Raw genomic sequence first — 18,415 nt, 5'->3', positions numbered from 1 at the left:
AACTAGAAACAATGGGTAGAAGTTGCATTAGGAAGATCTCCGCTTCATTTCTTAAAAGTAGAATGGACTGTTGAGGAAGGAATTCCCTGTCCCAGGAGGGCTTTCCGCAGCATCTGCATGACCTTTGTTGGTGATACTCTAGAGATTTCTGTCCAAGCACAGACGGGACCACGGGACCTCTGCAGTCCTTTCCAACTTCCAGAGTCTGGTACTTAACATCACCCTGATCATTCTTGAGTTTAAGATCTAAATGCCACAACCGAAGAGGCATATGAACAAAACATAGAGTCACCAAGTGAAGAAGGATGGAGAAAGAGCTAATGAACTGGAGAACACTGAGCCTGGGACAGTGAGCACAAGGGTGGGAGTGGGACAAGAGGGAAGCATGGCGGTCACCTCCAGATTTCTACAGGGACTGTCATTTGGAAAAGAGACGAAACATTTTCAGTTTCCAGGGAACTGGAACTAGGACTAGAAGTTGCAAAGTCAAAACTCAGTTTACTATGTGAAAGAATCTTGTGGTAACTCGAGTCACTCAACAATGAAGAGAGCCGTCTTGTGAAACAGTAAGCTCCGTGTCACCAGATGCACTTGAACAAAGTGATGCTGTAAAGGAGATGGATAAGCAGAATAGAAGGTAAAGAGGAACTGATTTCTGAGGCCCCTTCAAAAGCGAAGATCTGACAGGCAGTTCATAATCAACGCACCTTCTGACAAGCCTTGAGTCTTTGGCGACCTCCACTCCACGCAAGCACTGAGAGTAACCCCAGGCTTCTACACACCTAACAGTATCCTAAGCAACATCTACATTTGCCAGAAGAAGATACTGTTACCTGGGAAACTGCATTAAAAGATGAGGAATAATGTTGGCAGGTCCTATCTGTTTTTAGATGTGTGAAGAGCTGTTATGAAATCTCCTCAGCAGATTTCAAAGGTAACAAACAGAAAACTCACCCTGGGGAGGGTGTCAACCCTGAGGAGGATGGGGAAGTAGAGAAGAGATGTTGACAAGAAGACGACTCTTTTTTTAAGCACCTCTCGAGAAGAAGCACTGAAGCAGCCATGATGAGCCCCAATCCACCCAGAGAACAGAGAGGAAAAGTGATTGGCCTAAGCCTTCTAGGAAGTCTACTTACCTAGTACCTTTGGAGAGAAAAAATACTAGTAAACCCATTAAGGGTCATTCTGCATTTAGCTGGAAACTAAGGTAAACATGTCCAATCTTAAACACAAACACACACACACACACACACACACACACACACACATACACACAAAAAATTTTTAAAAGATCACTTACTCAGGTACTAGGTATAACCTTCCCACCTGGTGTTTATGGAAACAAGAAATGTAGAGGATCCAGGTGGCTGCAAGAGGAGAAGCAGACCAGGAAGAGACCCTGAAACTCCAAACACCCAAGCTCTCCCTATTCCCTCTCCCACTCCCCCAAAAGATAAGAAACTACTTTAATGTGTTCTGAGACAAACAGAAAGAGATAAAGTCAATATTCTAGACTCCTCTAAAGATAAATGAGAAAGCACAATTCTAAGAAGAAAATGAGTCACTGCATCTTCCAGTGGCAGGTGGAAAGCCCCAACTGGCCTGGAGAGACAGCCATCCAGATGTGGACACACATGCTGATAACCGTTTTTCCTGTCTAGACAAAGTTTACTATAAATACATCTGCTCACATCATCGCTGTTATCAGCTAGACATTCCAGAGGGAGATGCCCTGCTTTGTGAGGGAAAGTATTTTAACAATCTCAGCATGGGCCAGCTCTCTTTGGAGTTCAAAAAAGTACCCCATCTCCTAGAGAGCTCTCCTTGGGCAAGCCTGTCTGCATTTCAAGTAGCTAAGTGAACAAAACTCAATTGTTCTCTTTGGATGAGGGTTTCAGACTCCTCCTTTCCCTTCCCCCGCACCCAAGGAATGCTAAACATCTCGCCTATAAAAACATCCCCAGAGGAGCAGATGATACATCCCCGCCTCTGGAGGTTGGAAGTGTCACTCATTCAACCGAGGTGAGGAATCCATACCTAGTATGGAGGGGTCATGCAAGTACCACCCACCTTTCCCTGGGAGGAAAGCAGCAAAGGTCACTGCTCACATCCTTCAAGCTGGCAAGTCTAAGAACACTCGAACTCTGGACTCAAGGCAACATGAGGAAGCTAAACATATCTCCCTCCCATAATGAAATGGTTTATTTGCAAGACTGCCTATCTGGCCTGTGGTGCTAGGATAGCCTTATTTAGAGCTGAATCACAAGACTATAAGCCTTAGATTTGGAAGGCCCATTATAAGTCATGTAACACTTTCCTATTCATCTTAGAGATGAAAAAGCAAAGACACAGAAAGATTAAGTGACTTGCCCAAGGTGACCTGGGTAATAAGGAACAGAGCTAAGATTGTCCTCAAGGTCTTCAGGCCTCTAACCCAGTGCTCTGTCCATGGCATCACGCACCTGACAAGTGGTCAGATCCCAGAGTACATAGAGGAGCAAGGAGCTATGCTACACCATGCTCCTCCATCAGACTTCACCTAGTTTCATGTGGTAAGAAACAGGCAGGGAACAGTACTGACCTGTAGGACTTGGGGGTAATCAAAGACCTGGTCCTTGTGGCATCGCTTGCGTGTGGAAAGGACACCCTCGGAGAGATTGGTGCACTTCTCCAGGACCAGCACCGACTCCCCATGCTTGGCTTGGAGGGCCTCCAGATCTGAGCGGTACTCGGGATGAAGAGCCATCTGCGATGACAGAAGAAAATACCTCCTGGGGCTGAGAGGAAGAGATCAAAGTGATTGGAAGGCCTCGGGCAGATGCTCTAGGCAGGCCTAGAAAGTCTTTGAAGTTAGACTTGGAGCAAAGAGCATTCTCTCTTTAAAATATCTGTCATGGAATGGGCCTCCCCTTACTTCAGTTCGTAATTATGGGCATATAGTGCTACTTTCTTTTCATGTATACATTTCACAAATATTTATCAAGCACCCATTGCATATAAAGTCTATTGTTAGATGCTGAGGGTGATGAAAAGTTGAAATAAGAATTTGTCCCTGACCTTATGGAGCTTACAGTCCAGTCAGGAGTAAGACACATGAATAACTAGAATTTGCCATACCACATTACAAGAGCAGTAGAGAAAACAAAACACAGGTCCACAAGTGGGTCCAGGCCCAAAAATGGTACTTCAGGGATGGTTCTGAGAAAGTCTGAGGGTCCCACCAAAGTTAGCCAAAGTCCCAACCTAAATCCACCCCAGAAATTACTAAGGTTAGAGAAAGGGATTGGGGGGAAGTGCCACACAGACTTCTGCCAGCCACGTCAATCTATCACTGACCAAGTTACATAAGGACAAACTGCCTATATTCTGTACATTTGTAAACATCTAAGTTATTGTTAGGGGTAGGAATTAATTCTTTTTCCTTAGTTCCTCAGTAAAAGTTCCCTTTGAAAAATGTCATGCATAGCATATCAGAAGAAGACTTGGAAGAGTATATTTAACAGGTTGCATGACTTGTCCAGATTCATCCTGGTAACAAGCCCCAGGACAGGCTCTAACCCCCAGCTCTTGGCTCCTCTTGCTACAACATGCTGCCTGGGGCCTTGTTTTACCTTCTGAGAACAGGATCAGATTCATCCCATTCTTCAAAGGGAGGACAAGGTGACAAATAAATGCAAAGCACTCAGCTCCCATACCGATATCGATTCAAGGCAACATGGAATCACACCTCCACTGATGTGCACGTGGGGAGAAGAGCACTATGAGAGGCAAGATTAGCTACAGGCCACAAAGTAAGTCAAGGGAACAGAAAAAGCTCCCAAGAATCCAGTGGAAAGAACACAGGATTTGGAGTCAGAGGACCCATGGCTTAAGACATGTCTAAATCGATCACCAAGTCACTTCAACTCTCTTGGTTTCAGTTTCTTTACCTATAAATGAGGCAGATGGGATCTGATGACCTCAAAAGTCCTTTCTAACTTTAAATCCTATGACCCTGTAGTGAATTTGAGAATCATATTTGAATGGACAACTTGCTGACTAACAAAAAAAATGATACAGTTCTTGGTACTTTTCTTTTTAAAGAGCTACTACTAAGTGTTTAGTTTAATTAGGAACACTGCCGCAAACCTGATTTCCCTCCACGTGTATAAGAGAGTGTGTTCAGAGTTGGCCTGGCAGTAGAGAGGCAGAGCTCTGGTTCCTACAGTCAAAGGCCTCTCCAGATTACTGAATAGAAGTGCCAAACCTCAAAATAGGGCTGGGATGATTATAAAAAGCCAACACTTCCTCTAGCTATGACCTACAAGGACCAATACCTCTTTGGCCCAGCCACACTGACTGGGTTCAAGCAAATAACTAAAAGCAAAATGTCACCCACAAACTGGGCCAACTCCATGAAAGGTCTGTCTATTTTTAGGGAAGAATGAAATGAAATTGAGAGCACTTCAACTTCTTTCTGAAATAGGCCAGGACAAAAGGGCCATACTTGGACACACCCCACCCTAATGTTCCATGAAGTCATACGGCTGAATCAATGGAATCGCTTCTTAGGAGGCCGACTTAAACACAGGCAAGTTAGAAAGCAGAATCTTGGTACCTGACTCTAACTGAAAGAAGGAGCTGGGTTTACTCTATGACCCACAGCAAGTCACAGCCTTATTTTCCCCTCCTGTAAAATGGGGATAATCACTCTTGTACTACCTACTTCACCGTCTCTTTGAGAGAAAAGCAGTTTATAAATCCTGAAGGGTGACACTGGATAGACACCCACGTAGGTCACCTAGAGGTTGATAAAGTGAGGTAGAGAACGCCAAGAACACCATGGCCACTGATGAGTCAGGCAGCTGAGGGCTGAGAGGTGAAGAGATTTGCTGGACTAGTCCCAGGACTAGTCAACATCGGAGCTGGGACCCAGGCTCCAAATCCAAGCATCTTTCTCCTACCCCATCAATGAAATCACTCATCTTCATTATCTAATTGTTATTGTCATCATCATTAGAATATTCAGTGGTGTTCCAGATAAAGAAAAATGGTATTTCTGGGAGTGACCCAATTGGGCCTAGGGCCAAAAAACTGATTTCATCCTTCCACTAAATCATAAGCAAAGGTGGGGGAGATGGTTTGCTGGACTTCCCTACACAGAAGCCAAGTGTAGATTCAGGAAGTCCTTTATATCACAACCATCTAGTCAATTTCTATCCACCCACTCCCACCATCTCTCCCTTGGCCTCATCCCCTTCAATTTCAATTTAAAAGAAGGAAAGCATCAAACTATCTTAAGGACTTACTTACCTGGCATTCAAGGCTTTTCACAACCTGACCACCACCACATTTTGCTCCCTAAGTGCTAACCTAATTGGATTGTCTCCTGAACATGCACTCCCCTCTCAGCCACCTTACTTTGGCTCATGTGGCTCCTTCTGTCTAGAATGCCCCACCCTCCCTCATTTATTGAATTCTTATTTCATTCACTCGACATTCAATGAGTATTTTTTAAGCAGCTACTAATGTGACAGGCACTAGGCTAAGCAGTGGATGCACAAAGACAAAAATGAAACGTTCCTTTATTAACCCTTAAAGTCCTAAGTAAATGCTACCTTTTCTCCTACCTCCCATTCAGACATGCAGAGCATTTTTTTTAATATAGCTGTACAATGCACCGGATTATATATACTGGATTACAGAGGTCTCAAACATCACAGCCTGCAAAATTCTCAGGGGCTGCCCCAAACAGATTCAAATGTAATTGGGAAATGTTTAACAAAACAAATTAAAATAAAATGCAACGGGGATAATGTTAATAGGGATGTTAATAGTCAACAGGGATCATTTCTCCTTCAGTCGAGTCAGAGGATGTGGACAGAAACCCAGATCTACTGCTTATTACCTGCACAAACTTAGGTTACAGCCAAAATTAGAGGGCCTCAGTTTCTTTTTCTGTAAAATGAGAAAATTGGACTAGGTGATGGCCAAGATACTCCCATGGACCCTCATATTGTGCTTGTGCCTTCTCCTCATGCCAGCCCTAAGCCCCACAACAGCAAGGACCCTGTCTTAGCTAAACTTCACATCTCCAGCTACCACCTCCCCAAAGTCCTCCCTGCAGAGTAAGAGCTTAATTAACATTGTTGTTGTTACCTTCCCCTTTCTCCAAGGGCTGCCTGAGCTTATGGGATGAGTGGATCTTTAATAAACACAATCTGGGAATGGGTTTGTTTTATTATATGTCCTCTTTTTTAAAAAAGAAAGAAAGAAATCACTACTGGTGGCTTCTGTGATTCACCCAATAGTGTCCAAATTCTAAATTTAAAAAAATATCACATGACCTTCCAAGGCTGTCACTTATGAAAGCTGTAAACTCCTAACTTATCTCCATTTAAAGGAAAAATGACAAAAATCCTACCTGAAGCCAACACACCTTGCAAGAAGCTAGCAGTAATGATTTTCCACAAGTTCCCATTAGGGAAAAATTGGTAAAAGGGCAGGGCAGGGGTGCAGAGATTGCAAATAAAAGACAATGGTCTGACCACCCCTGTGCATGCCTCAAGACATGTGGGAAACACCCCCAAGAAGTAATTCTCACAAAGTGCCCCAAATCCAAAACACTTCTGTCGCTATCCCTCCAAATGGGTGGTGAGAGTGTCCTTGCCTCTGTCAAGGGACAGAAGAAGAGGAAGAGACCAGCACAGAAGTACAAGCTTTGAGGGTAAAGGGAGACTGGGCTCTGAGGTAGACAGCTGCCAGTCAACCAGCATATGGCACTCATCCCACCAGCTACAACCTATCCCTTCCTTCTGCCTATTGAAAAGAATCACAGGAAAAATAAGAATTTAGGATTTAAAGTTCCCAGGTGTCTTAGAGAATAACATCACTGTGACGGCTGGCATGTATACGTAGCACGTCAAAGTTTACTCAGTCATGTTACATACAAAACTTCAGAGCTCAGAGAGGTTGAGTAATTTGTTCAAGAGGTTCCAGCTGCAGACTATTCACCATGCTGTCTCTCCTAGGCCAACCCTTCATTTTATACATAGGGAAACTGAGGCCGTAAGAGGGGAAACAACAAGAAAGCATCGCAGGGCTCAGAGCTGGAAGTGATCTTCTCCCACCCCCTTATTTTACAGATGAGGAAACCAGGGGCCAGGAGATGGGACAGCTTGCCCCGGCCACGCCGGTAGCTAAGTGGTTGAAGTTGGCCTCAGCCCCAGGCCGTCTGACTCCAAATCCAGTATGCTTTCCATTACATCCCTTAATTCCATTAGACCCCACACCAAGTCATGATGTGGCCTGCTCCCTTCATTACCAACCCCCGGCCCTAATAACCAGCCTATAAGTAGAAGCAAAACTGCTTCCAGATCACCAAGGCTTCTTATATTGTTGAAATAAGAGCATGTTTTACACATGGGGGAGAGGGAGAAAAGGAAAGAGAAAAAAAGCCCTCAGGGCTATTATGGCTAGGTGCATTGCCTGTGTCATGGCTCATAACCCTCTCATCATACAGAGAAAGAACAGGTTGTGTGGAGAACACCTTACCCTGGTCCCCTCTCTGGTAGGTCCACCTCAGCTGACAGGGAACTATAGACAGGAATGCTGACATCGTAGCCTTGGCGATAGGTCCACGTGGAGAAGCCACCACCAGCCAGAAGGGCCCTGGAAGTAAAAAATGTCAGGAAACTGTAAGGAAGAAGGGTTCCAATTCCACCATGCTCCAGTCCAAGCAGACTGGACCAAAAGGGACACTTTCCGGGACAACCAATGCTTTCCATCCTTGACTCACTCCTTCGTCCACTAGGATCCCAAATTCAGTCTTCTTTAATCACCTCTACTATGCAAAAAAATTTTTTAAAAAGGTAGTCTCAGAGAAGAGCCTCCAAACACCACATGCTACCCCTCAGAGCCTCCCCCACCCCCCAAACATCATGACTCTTGTGAGATTTGGGTAATGACAGGTATCTGCTCAAGGCCATCTGAGGCTCTGCATTCAGCCAAGGTGAAGTCAAGAAGGGGTGAAAGAAAGGGGAGGGAAAGGGAAGAAAGGAAGTAGAAGCAAAAAGTACAGATGACTTTTTAAGAAGTTGGGCTATGAAAAGGAGGGAAAAAGGGCAATAGCTTTAAGGGATGGATAGTAGGGTGTAATGGAGGTTCGTTCAAGTCCTAGAAGGGAAGGCAGATACTCCTGGCTCCCCGTTATCACTTCTACAACTCTCCCTGTGTGTTCATCACTTAACATCTCTTTGATATCATCTCTTACTCCCTCCCCAACCTTCCTAGGAAGGAAGAAGGCTTAGCAGTACCAGATATCAAACTATACGACAAAGCAGTAATTATCAAAATGCTTGGATACTGGTTAAGAAATTGAGCACAGTAGCCAAGCGATAAACCCAAATATTACAGCTACTGTAATAAGCACTCACTATTCAACAAAAATTGCTGGGAAAATTAGAAACCAGCATGGTAGAAAGTAGGCATAGATCAGTATCTCATACCATATACCAAGATACTAAAAAAAAAGATAGAGGAACAAGGAAGAATTCATGGCCAAACAAAGAAGACCACAGAAGACAAAACAGACAATTCTCGTCATACAAAACAAAGGAAATTAATACAACTAAAATCATAAATGAAGCAGGTACGTGGAGGGGGAGGGGGAGTTACAGCAGTTTCTCTGATAATGGTCTCCTTTCCAAGAGATGCAGAAACAGACTCACATGTGAATAAGAGCCATTCCCCAACTGAGAAATGATCAAAACGCTATGCACACGTAGTTTTCAGAGGAAGAAATACAAACTATCAATAGCCGTATGGGAAAAAAGTGTCCCAAATCACTGATATTGGAGAAGCCAAAATTAAAGTGACTCTAAGGTTCTGCCTGAAAGCCGTCAAATTGGCAAAGTGGACAAGAAAAGGAAAGTCGCAAGTGCTAGAGTGGATGTGGGAAAACAAGTGCACTGATGCATCGTTGGTGGGGCTATAAACTGATCCAGACATTCTGGAGAACAATTTGGAGCCGTGCTCCTCAAAAGCTACTACCCTTTGACCCAGTGATGTTACTAATAAGTAAATCAAGTCACCAAACACATCAAAGAAAGAAGGAAAAGGCCCGTATGTACAAAAATATTAATAGTAGCTCTGTTTGCAATGGCAAAGAAACGGAAACCAAACAGGGTATTAATTAGCTAAGGAATGATTAAACAAATTAGGCATATGAATTTAGTGGAATACTATTGTGCTGCACAAAATGACGAAGTTGATGGCTTCAGAGAAACCTGAAGAGACTTCTATGTACTGATACTGACCAGAACGTATATGTACTGAAGTGACCAGGACAGGTAAATTTCTATACAAACAACTGTCAAAGATATACGAACTCTAACCAATACAATGACCAACCGTAAGTCCAGAAGACTAATGATGAAACATGTTACCCATCTCCTTAAAGAGAGATAAGAGATTCAGGGTGCAGACTGGGACTTTTTTTCCCCTAGACATGGCCAATATAGTAGCAATTTGTTTTGTTTTCACTATGCATTATTTGTTTCAAAGATTTTGTTTTTCTTTCTTTTTCAGTGGGGGAAAGATGAAGGAGGGAGAGAAGGTGAAATTTTTTCCACTGAAAAATTTTTAAGAAGATTTTTTTTAAAAGCCTATTTGGTCATCCCAGAAATATCTCAAGCTCAACATGTCCAAAACGGAACTCACCATCTTTAGATGAGATCTTTAGAGAGACCAAAGTGTTTCCTTCTTCCAAATGTCCCTAGTGTGTTGACAGTTGAAGGACCTTCTATTGAAGGACCCCACCCCTCTGGTCTGTCACATTCATAGCCAGGGCTCCTCACTGTCTTTCAACCCACACAGCCAATTAATTGTCAAATCTTGCCATTTCTCCCTTCCCAGAATCTCTAGTACCCAGTCTGTCTCTTCACTAACACATCTATCATCTCAGTGTGGGCTCTCATGGCACCTTCCCTACATTACTGCAGAAGGTTCCTGCGTGGCCCCCGTGGCCCTGGTCTTTCGCCTCCCCAGTCTGTTAGACGCGGTGCTTCCAAAGAATTTCCCTTCTGTGCAGATCTGACTGTGCGCTTCTCCTGTTCAACCACCTCCAGTGGCTTCCTATTCACCGTCTCTCGGTTAAACTACGAACCTCTCTGCTTAGCTTGTAGAGCCCCACACAACCCAGCCCCCAATCTATCTTCTTGTTCATTTGTTTGGGGAGGCAATTGGGGTTAAGTGACTTGTCCAGAGTCACACAGCTAGTCAGTATTATGTGTCTGAGGCCGGATTGGAACTCAGGTCCTCCTCATTCCAAGGCCACTGTGCTATCCACTGTGCCACCTAGCTGCCCTGCCCAATCTATAAGCACATTCATTACTCCTTCCACACTATACGTTCCAACCAATGTCATCTTTCCTGTGTTCCTCACACACAATGCACCACAGTCCATTTCAGTGCCTTTGCATGCTGGCCATCCCTCCCAGGCCTGGAAAACATCCCTTCCTTACTACTGTCTCCTAAAGTCCCTCTTTTCCTTAAAGATGCAGTTCAGGTACCATTGCCTGCAAGAGGCATCTCCCAAATCCTCTCAACTGCTAGTGGACAAGCTACCTGGTATTTAACTACTCTGTGTGTGTGTGTGTGTGTGTGTGTGTGTGTGTGTGTGTACTTCAAACTTACGATGCATATATTTTAATACAGGCATGCTTCATTTTATTGTGCTTTGTTTTATTGCACTTTGCAGACATTGCACCTTTTTCAAATGGAAGGTTTGGGGCAACCTTGTGTTGAGCAAGTCTATTAGTGCCCTTTTTCCAATAGTAAGCACTCACATCCTGTCTTTGTGTCACATTTTGGCGATTTTCACACTATTTCACACTTTTTTATTAGTAGTATATCTATCATGGTGATCTGTGATCAGTGATCATTGACCTCACTATTGTAATTGTTTTGGGGCACCACAGACCATTAACACCCACATAAAATGGTGAACTAAATGCCTAGATGTTGTGTGTTCTGACCGCTCCACCAACCAGCTGTTCCCCATCTCTCTCCCTCTCCTTGGGCCTCCCTATTCCCTGAGACGACAATATTGAAATTTTTTATTGTTTTTTTCACTGTGTCCCGCTCTTTGGGGGACCCCTATTTGGGGTTTTCTTGGCAAAGATACTGGAATAGTTCTCCATTTCCTTCTCCAGCTCATTTTACAGATGAGATAACTGAGGCAAACAGGGGGTAAGTGACTTGCCCAGGGTCACACAGCTAATAAGTGTCTAAGGCCAGATTTGAACTCAGAAAGATAAGTCTTCCTGACTCCTGGCCCAGCACTCTACCCACTATGCCACCTACCTGAATTTAAATTAGGCCAATTAATAACCCTGCAATGGCTTCTAAGTGTTCAAGTAAAAGAAGAGTTAATGTGGCAAACTTCATTGCTGTCTCATTTTAAGAAACGGCCACAGCTACCCCAACCTTCAGCAATCACCAATCTGATCAGTCAGTTGCCATAAACACTGAGGTAAGACCCTCTACCAGCAGAAAGATTATGACTCACCTGAAGGTTCAGATATTGGTTGGCATTTTTTAGTAATAAAGTATTTTTCTAATGAAGGCATGTACATTAATTTTTAGACATAATACTACTGTACACTTAATAGAGTACAATATAGTGTGAATATAACTTTTATGTGCACTGGGAAAGCAAAATATTTGCATGACTTACTTTATGGCAGTATTTGCTTTATTGTGGTAGGTAGTCTGGAAGCGAACCTGCAATACCTCAGAGGGATGGTGTCCTCCACCTGTGTTGTTCCCCCTCCTCCCACATTAGAATGTAAGCTCTTTGTGAGCAGGGGTCGCTGCATTCTTTGTATCTACATTCCCTTCTAGAAGTTAGAACCTATCAGTTGGGGAGAACTATAGGAGAACTAATTACTCTGCAATGTGGGAACGTTGGCCTCCCTGGTGCTCCCAACTCCAGCATTGTCACTGGCCCTCCCCCAAGCACGGAATTCTCTCCTTCCTCCTGGCTCCTGGCATCCCCAGCCCCCTTCGATTCCCAGCTAAAATCTCCTTTTCAGCAAGAAGCCTTTTTCCCAGTCCCCTTCTCATTTGAAGGCCTTTACTGTAAAATTATCTCCAGTTTACCCCTTACACATCTTCTCTGTACATAGCTGTCTGCATGTTGTCTCCCTCACCAGCTCCAAGGACAGGGACTGGTTTTGTCTTTCTTTGTATCCCCAGCACTTAGCACAATGCCCAGCACTTAGAAGGTGCTTAATAAATGCCTAGTGACTTGACTTGACCCAAGATCACACCCGGTGAGACACCAGGGTAGGTTACTGCAGAGCAGTTAGTACATTGCAGAATGATATATTTTTTTTTTAATTAAAGCTGGAAGGGACCTTAGAACATAGATTATTAAAGTTGGAAGGAAAAAACATATCCAAGGTAATATCCTGAGAGAGTAAAAGGCAACGGTGTCTCTGGGTAAAAAAAAAAAAAACCCCACAGCAAGCAGTGGGACTCAGAATACCTCAGGGAAGGTTCAGATAGACACCTTCTAGTTGGGGTCAGACGTTGTTTGGTAAACCCCAGCTCCTAACTGAATAACTGCCCGCCCTCCCCCCAAGCCCCCATTATTTCCAGTATTTTTCCAGGGCCACTGAGGTGTAGCCTCATCTGTCAGCTGTCACACACCGTCCTCTCCCCCCATGCCAACTATTCCGTCTTGTTAATCCAATTCCCAGGCAGTGTGCACAGAGCCCAGGAATTGAGCGCGGCTTCTGCGATTTTCCAGCCCTAACCCTCCATTTTCCCTCATTAGGAAACTGCGGCCAAGTAGTTTTAATTGGATCCGGTGAGTAGGACGATGACACCTCATCAGCCCAAGGAAAGCAGGTGTGGGTCAGATCAGTTTCTATCGTTCCTCTTTCCCTAGGGGACAAACACCCCACAAAAGAGCTGACGAGAGCAAAAGTTTTACCATTTCCATGTACTGCACAGCCTGTGCCAAGGGACTGAAGCTGAGAAACCACACATTCTACAGCCCTGATTGCTCCCAAACCCCTCTGCAGCCTGATGACAGCCTACATCCCATCTAACAGGACCAGTTTAAGTTCAAACACTTTCTAACCACCCCTCAAAATCCCAAGCTGTTTGCTTTAGCTTTGGTGAAACCAAGAACAGGTGAGTGATGTCATACTGAGGGAGAAAACCCTCTCCAGCTGGAAGGCCCTTCTGTACAACCTCAGGACTGTCCTTGGTACCGCCAGGTGGGTTTATTGTATCCTGCTTAGCACAGAGCACTGAATCCAGACCCAAAGGGTTTGGGCAGGTTCCAAGAACATGATGGCATGCAGGCTCTTTCTGGGTCTCTGTAATAGGGAAGGAGCTATGGCTCTAATAAACACATGCAAACAGCAGCCCTGAGAAGCTGGGGAAAGTCAATTGCTCCCAAAACCCCGAGAAAGACCGCAGGATGCACTTCTACAGGACATTACTTTGGAAAGGCTTTAAGATTTCACTTTATCACATGTTATTAGCCTCATTATCAATTATATGTCATATTATGCTTATCAATGAGGCACACATTTGTAGTAGACCCTAATGTGTTACGGTTTTGGAGCTCTCAGCCAATTTCATGCCTTACCATATTATACAAATCAAGTTTCACAAGAAGGGATATTAAGGAAAACATGGCCTGGAGAGAAACGTGGCTCAAAGAAAGCAAGTGACCTGGGTTCATATACTAACCTTCAGTGTGGCACTTTGCCTACTTTGCTTGTTTGTGAAATGAAGGGGCCAGACAAGATGACCTCTGAAGAGCCCTTCCAACTCTGGCATTTTGTGTTCTAAGGCCCCTCCTTACCAGCTCTGACATTATGCATGTCTAATTTCCCTCCACCTTTATATGGGAAAAATGCTATAACTACTTCTTGCTTTAATAATAATAGCTAGCATTTATATAGTGCTTTAAGGTTTGCAAAGCACTTTAGAAATATTGTCTCATCTGATCTTCATCTGGGAGGGAGGTGCTATTATAATCCTCATTTTGCAGATGAAGAAACTGAGGTTATAACTTGCCCAGGGTCACAAAGTTAATTAGGGTCTGAGGCCAGATGTGAACTCAAGTCTTCCAGATTGCAAGTCCAATATTTTATCCATTGAACCACCCACTTATCTGATACATATTCTTTAGAAAACTTGGTCAGAAAATGACTTTATGCAAAACACATTCTTTTTGCCAGTTAACATATTACAAAATCAGAGATAATTCCATAGGGAAAAAAAAGGTCAACAGACTGAGCTGAAAACTCAAAACATAATCAATTTTTATGTGCAGCAAAACATGAGAGCTAGGTGAGTTTTGAATGCTGTGGAAATGAGTTAATGCAGTGTTAAGTGAAATACTCTCTAAGTGAGACTAGTTTTAAGTAATATTTTTAGGTCTGTTACCGAGCTTGGGAAGACCAAGTGTGGAGTGGGATGTGTTGATTGTTCTATTTCCAAAGGAGGCTCCTATTTTATGTTTTATGACACTTATACTCCCTCAGTTTTCCATTCATCTCTTAATCTTTGTCATGATTCCTAAACGTTTTAGATATCTACTTTTTACTTTTGAAAAGTAACTTGATGTGAAGTATACAATTTGCATTACTTTCCTAATGTTGCAATAGTGAAATAAACACTTAATATGGCGTGATTATGGAGTTCACCTCTTACCATCCTCAGGCTGGAGGCAGACTGCATATCACTGTCCTGACTGGACAGAATTCTCAGAACTCTGAAGCCCTTTGTCAATGCCAAGATTCCCTTTCTGCCACTGAGACCCCTCTAGTGTTCTTCCCAGTCCCGCGTCCATTTCTCAGATGATGGGAATTCTTCCAGGCCAAGGTATCTCTTAACTCAACACTCCTAAATCACCTCCTCTCTTATGTGGGTATTTATAACGCCTAATAGAGTTAGGCTGTAATTTCACACTCGGCTACCTCCTAATATAGGATATAATCCAGCCTGAAAATGTCTAAGTTCAAGGTGTCACGGTCTTTAAAAAGAATTTGTGCCCTATCTTTTCAATTCCATAAATTCAAAATTCTACCAAACATTTATTTAAACCAGTGGGACCTGTGCCCTTCTAGGTCCTTGGGTGGCCTTTTGACTGAGTCCAAGTTTTACAGAAAAGATCCTTTTATTAAGAGAACTTATTCTGTGAAGTTTGGATTCAGTCAAAGGGCCAAACTTGGGGTTGTAGAGAGACAAGTGTGGCCTTGAGGCTAAAGGTTCCCCACCTCTGATTTAAACCAACAGACATATATTTACCCCACCGGGGCATGTTAAGATTAGCTCCTGAAAACTGCCCCACTAAAAACCCCATAAAAACACAAAGCAGCAACGGTAGTGGTGAAAGCAACATCAAGGAAGATCAGTAGATTTGCCTAAACCTACGCAGGACTGAACCACCAAGGGGACAGGCTTTTGCTTCCATTCTGACCCTGGTATTTCCTGGGTGGAAGTTCTCATTGAAGATTCACAGACCATTAGCACAGAAGGAGACCTGAGTACATAGAATATAGAACATTCTCAGGAGGGACCTGAGACATCACTCACCATTAAAAGAGTTTTTTAACTCCCAGATCATGGCAATTTTGAATGTGGAGCAATAAGAAAATTAACAAAAATGACTATTGACCATTCCCAATTCACAAGCCTATTTGGGCTGCAAGATAAAACTTTCCATATGAGATGAAATAAAATGATTCATCATTCACCATTTGGAAGCCAATGATTGCGTGCATGTGTGTGTGTATAAGAAATATTCTTTCACTTTTGGGAACCTTACCATTCAGGAATTAACAGGAAGCCAAAGTAAAGCTCTGTTTACCTGATATCCCCTTGCCAGAATATGAAATTCTATTTAACATATGTGCCTGATAAAATGAAATTGATCTCCCATTCACGTCCATACACCATACCAACAATAATGTGCCAAACAGAGCTTGAGCTTTTGCAAAAACAAAGACGGGAGCAGGAGGTAAAGACATTGCATTTCTAACAGCTCTTTTCTTTTCCAGCTCGGTCTCCTCAAGTGTTTCACATTCCACAACAACCAAATCCATAATGAAGTAGCCCATTCAGAAGCCAACGAGCCTTGGGAGGGAGGGACTGCCATAAGCGGATGTGCTGGGGCTTCCTCCTCCAAGGGAGACTTCGTGTGGTTTGACTGCCCTCTACTGATCTGTGGCTTTCCCACACCCACTTTAGGATCGGAAGCCTCCCTCTAAGCAAGACTGTTGTCGGCAGGACTAGGGCTCAGAGTGGTCCCTGCTGCTTTCCAGAGTATTTGGTACCCCCACGAAGGTGTGCTCATTTTCTAAATTCAAACATAATATTTCTGAACTCTTAGAACAGCCCTTTGAGAAGCTGGGAGAGAGATCTTGGCTGAAGCCAATAAACTCTAGTCTCAGGTCAGTCACAAAGACTTTGAGCAAGTCACCCCAGCTATGGCCTTGATTCTTCTCATCTATAAAATGGGGAGCTGGACTAGCTGCCTTCCAAGGTGCTTCCAGCTCAAGGTTTTCAGTTAATGTGTGTCTATGAATCAAAATACATCCCTTCATTCAAACATTCACAAGTGCTTATGTGCAAAGTACTGTGGGTGGTTCTAAGGAAAAGACAATGATAATGGAGAGGCTAAGAAGTGCACTGGGGCCATTTTGAATACAGAATGGTGGAGAGCAGCAGCAGCAGCGGCAGCGGCGGCAGCAATGATGACCAGCTAGGCGGCACAGTGGATAGAGCGCCAGCCCTGGAGCCAGGAGGACCTGAGTTCAAATCCAGCCTCAGATACGTAACACTAGCTGTGTGATTCTGGGTAAGTCACTTAACCCCAACTGCCTCATCAAAAAAGGAAAAAAAAGAAAACCCCAAATGGGGTCATGAAGGACAGGACTAAAATGAATGAACAGCAAGCTAGCATTGATATAGTGCTTTAAGGTTTGCAAAGTGTTTTTACATGTGTTAACGGTTTTGAACCTCACAACAACACTATGAGGGAAGCACTTATCATCCCCATTTTACAGATGAAGAAATCAAGGCACAGAGAAATAACAGGGTAACTGACTTACCCAGGGTCACACAGCTGGAAAGCATTTGAGGTAACATTCAAACTCAGGTCCTCTTAACTCCAAGTCCTGTGCTCTAACCAATGTGCCACCTAGCTACCTCCCATTTTAACCTTTTGAACCCTGGATTTTGAAAATCGTTCTAAAATTTTACTACCTCGGTAAATCCAGATAGTAAATCAAACTGAAAATGTACCAGATCGCTGAGTGGTTTCTGAGTCCTCATTTGGAGCCTTAATAATCATCACACAGAATTGTAGATATAAGTGGAGAAGGTAAAAAGACTGACTAAATCTATGTAGACCCCTAAAAGTTGCTTTTTTGTAATAAATCCCTGACATATCAGTTTTTGGTTTTTTTTCAATAAGACAGATTGATACATGATAAGTAAGCCATGGCCCCTTGTCCTCAAGGCAGGTGGGCTAATTCTCTCCCTTTCCATTAGCTCCAGGAAGTAAGCCTGCAGGACCTAAGTGCTTGCTGTATACAACATGGCTAGATGCACATAAGGTGAAGCACAAACCTGAACAGCAATTTCACTCCTCAAGACAGGCCAAGTCGGCTTCAGGGAGGGGCACTGTTCAAGTTGTTATCTCTCCTCAGATTTTGCCCTATAAAAGCCTGATGCTTCAACAGGGCACAAATATAACCCTGGATCTCCAAAGGCAAGAGCAGATGAAGCCAGGCTTTGGCAGGTTCTACAAGCGAGGAGGGTGTTATGTACCAACTCAGTGCAATTGCATGCCCGTTGTCCGAGGACCAACCGGGCTTGGCTCAGCAAAGACCTTCAGCCCAGGGCTAGCCACGACACAATACATTTTTTTTCAGCAACCACAACCTATGAAGCCATCTACTAAGGCATGAAGGGAACAAGGAAGGAAGAATTCACATGGGTGAAATTACAGTTCTTTTAAACAGTGAAGTACCCTTCTTTATAAGAATAGGCATTGACACTGTAGAGACAAGGGGCCATGGGTATAGAATACTGCATACACTGTTGGATACTGTCAATATGTTGGCTGATTTGACCGAACTACTTTTTTCTTTCTTTTAAAATTTTTGTTAAAAGGTAAAACTCTGGTTAGAGGAGGGCGGGAGGAAGGTGTAGATATGAAGAAATGACTGTGACATTAAAACAAAAGGCATTCATCAAAAAAGAAAAGAAAAAATAGGGAAGAAAAAAAAAGCACAGGAAGGCCTTTACTTATATGATCATAGCCAAAGGAGGCCCAAGAAACACAGCCAATCCCTAACAATGTACGAGAGCATGCAAACTAATAAAAACAACCGCCTGGAAA

The 18,415-nt window shown here is 43.5% G+C and overlaps 1 protein-coding gene across 2 annotated transcripts in view; it reads right to left on the bottom strand.

Moving 5' to 3' along the window:
• Positions 1-18,415, bottom strand: part of EXT2 (exostosin glycosyltransferase 2) — a 195,850-nt gene that overhangs the window by 161,077 nt on the left and 16,358 nt on the right. For both annotated transcript variants that reach the window (XM_021009725.2, XM_021009727.2), the window contains exons 4-5: positions 7,534-7,650; positions 2,582-2,777 (exon numbers count right to left, since the gene is read on the bottom strand). In XM_021009725.2, the coding sequence (XP_020865384.1) occupies positions 2,582-2,777; positions 7,534-7,650 (313 nt within the window). The remainder of the gene's footprint in view (positions 1-2,581; positions 2,778-7,533; positions 7,651-18,415) is intronic.

Source organism: Phascolarctos cinereus, unplaced genomic scaffold (assembly GCF_003287225.1).
Source record: "Phascolarctos cinereus isolate Bilbo 61053 unplaced genomic scaffold, phaCin_HiC Scaffold_9;HRSCAF=440, whole genome shotgun sequence".
Taxonomy (NCBI): Eukaryota; Metazoa; Chordata; class Mammalia; order Diprotodontia; family Phascolarctidae; genus Phascolarctos; species Phascolarctos cinereus.
Note: the sequence above shows the minus strand (reverse complement) of the source record. Positions and strands in the feature narration are given on the sequence as shown.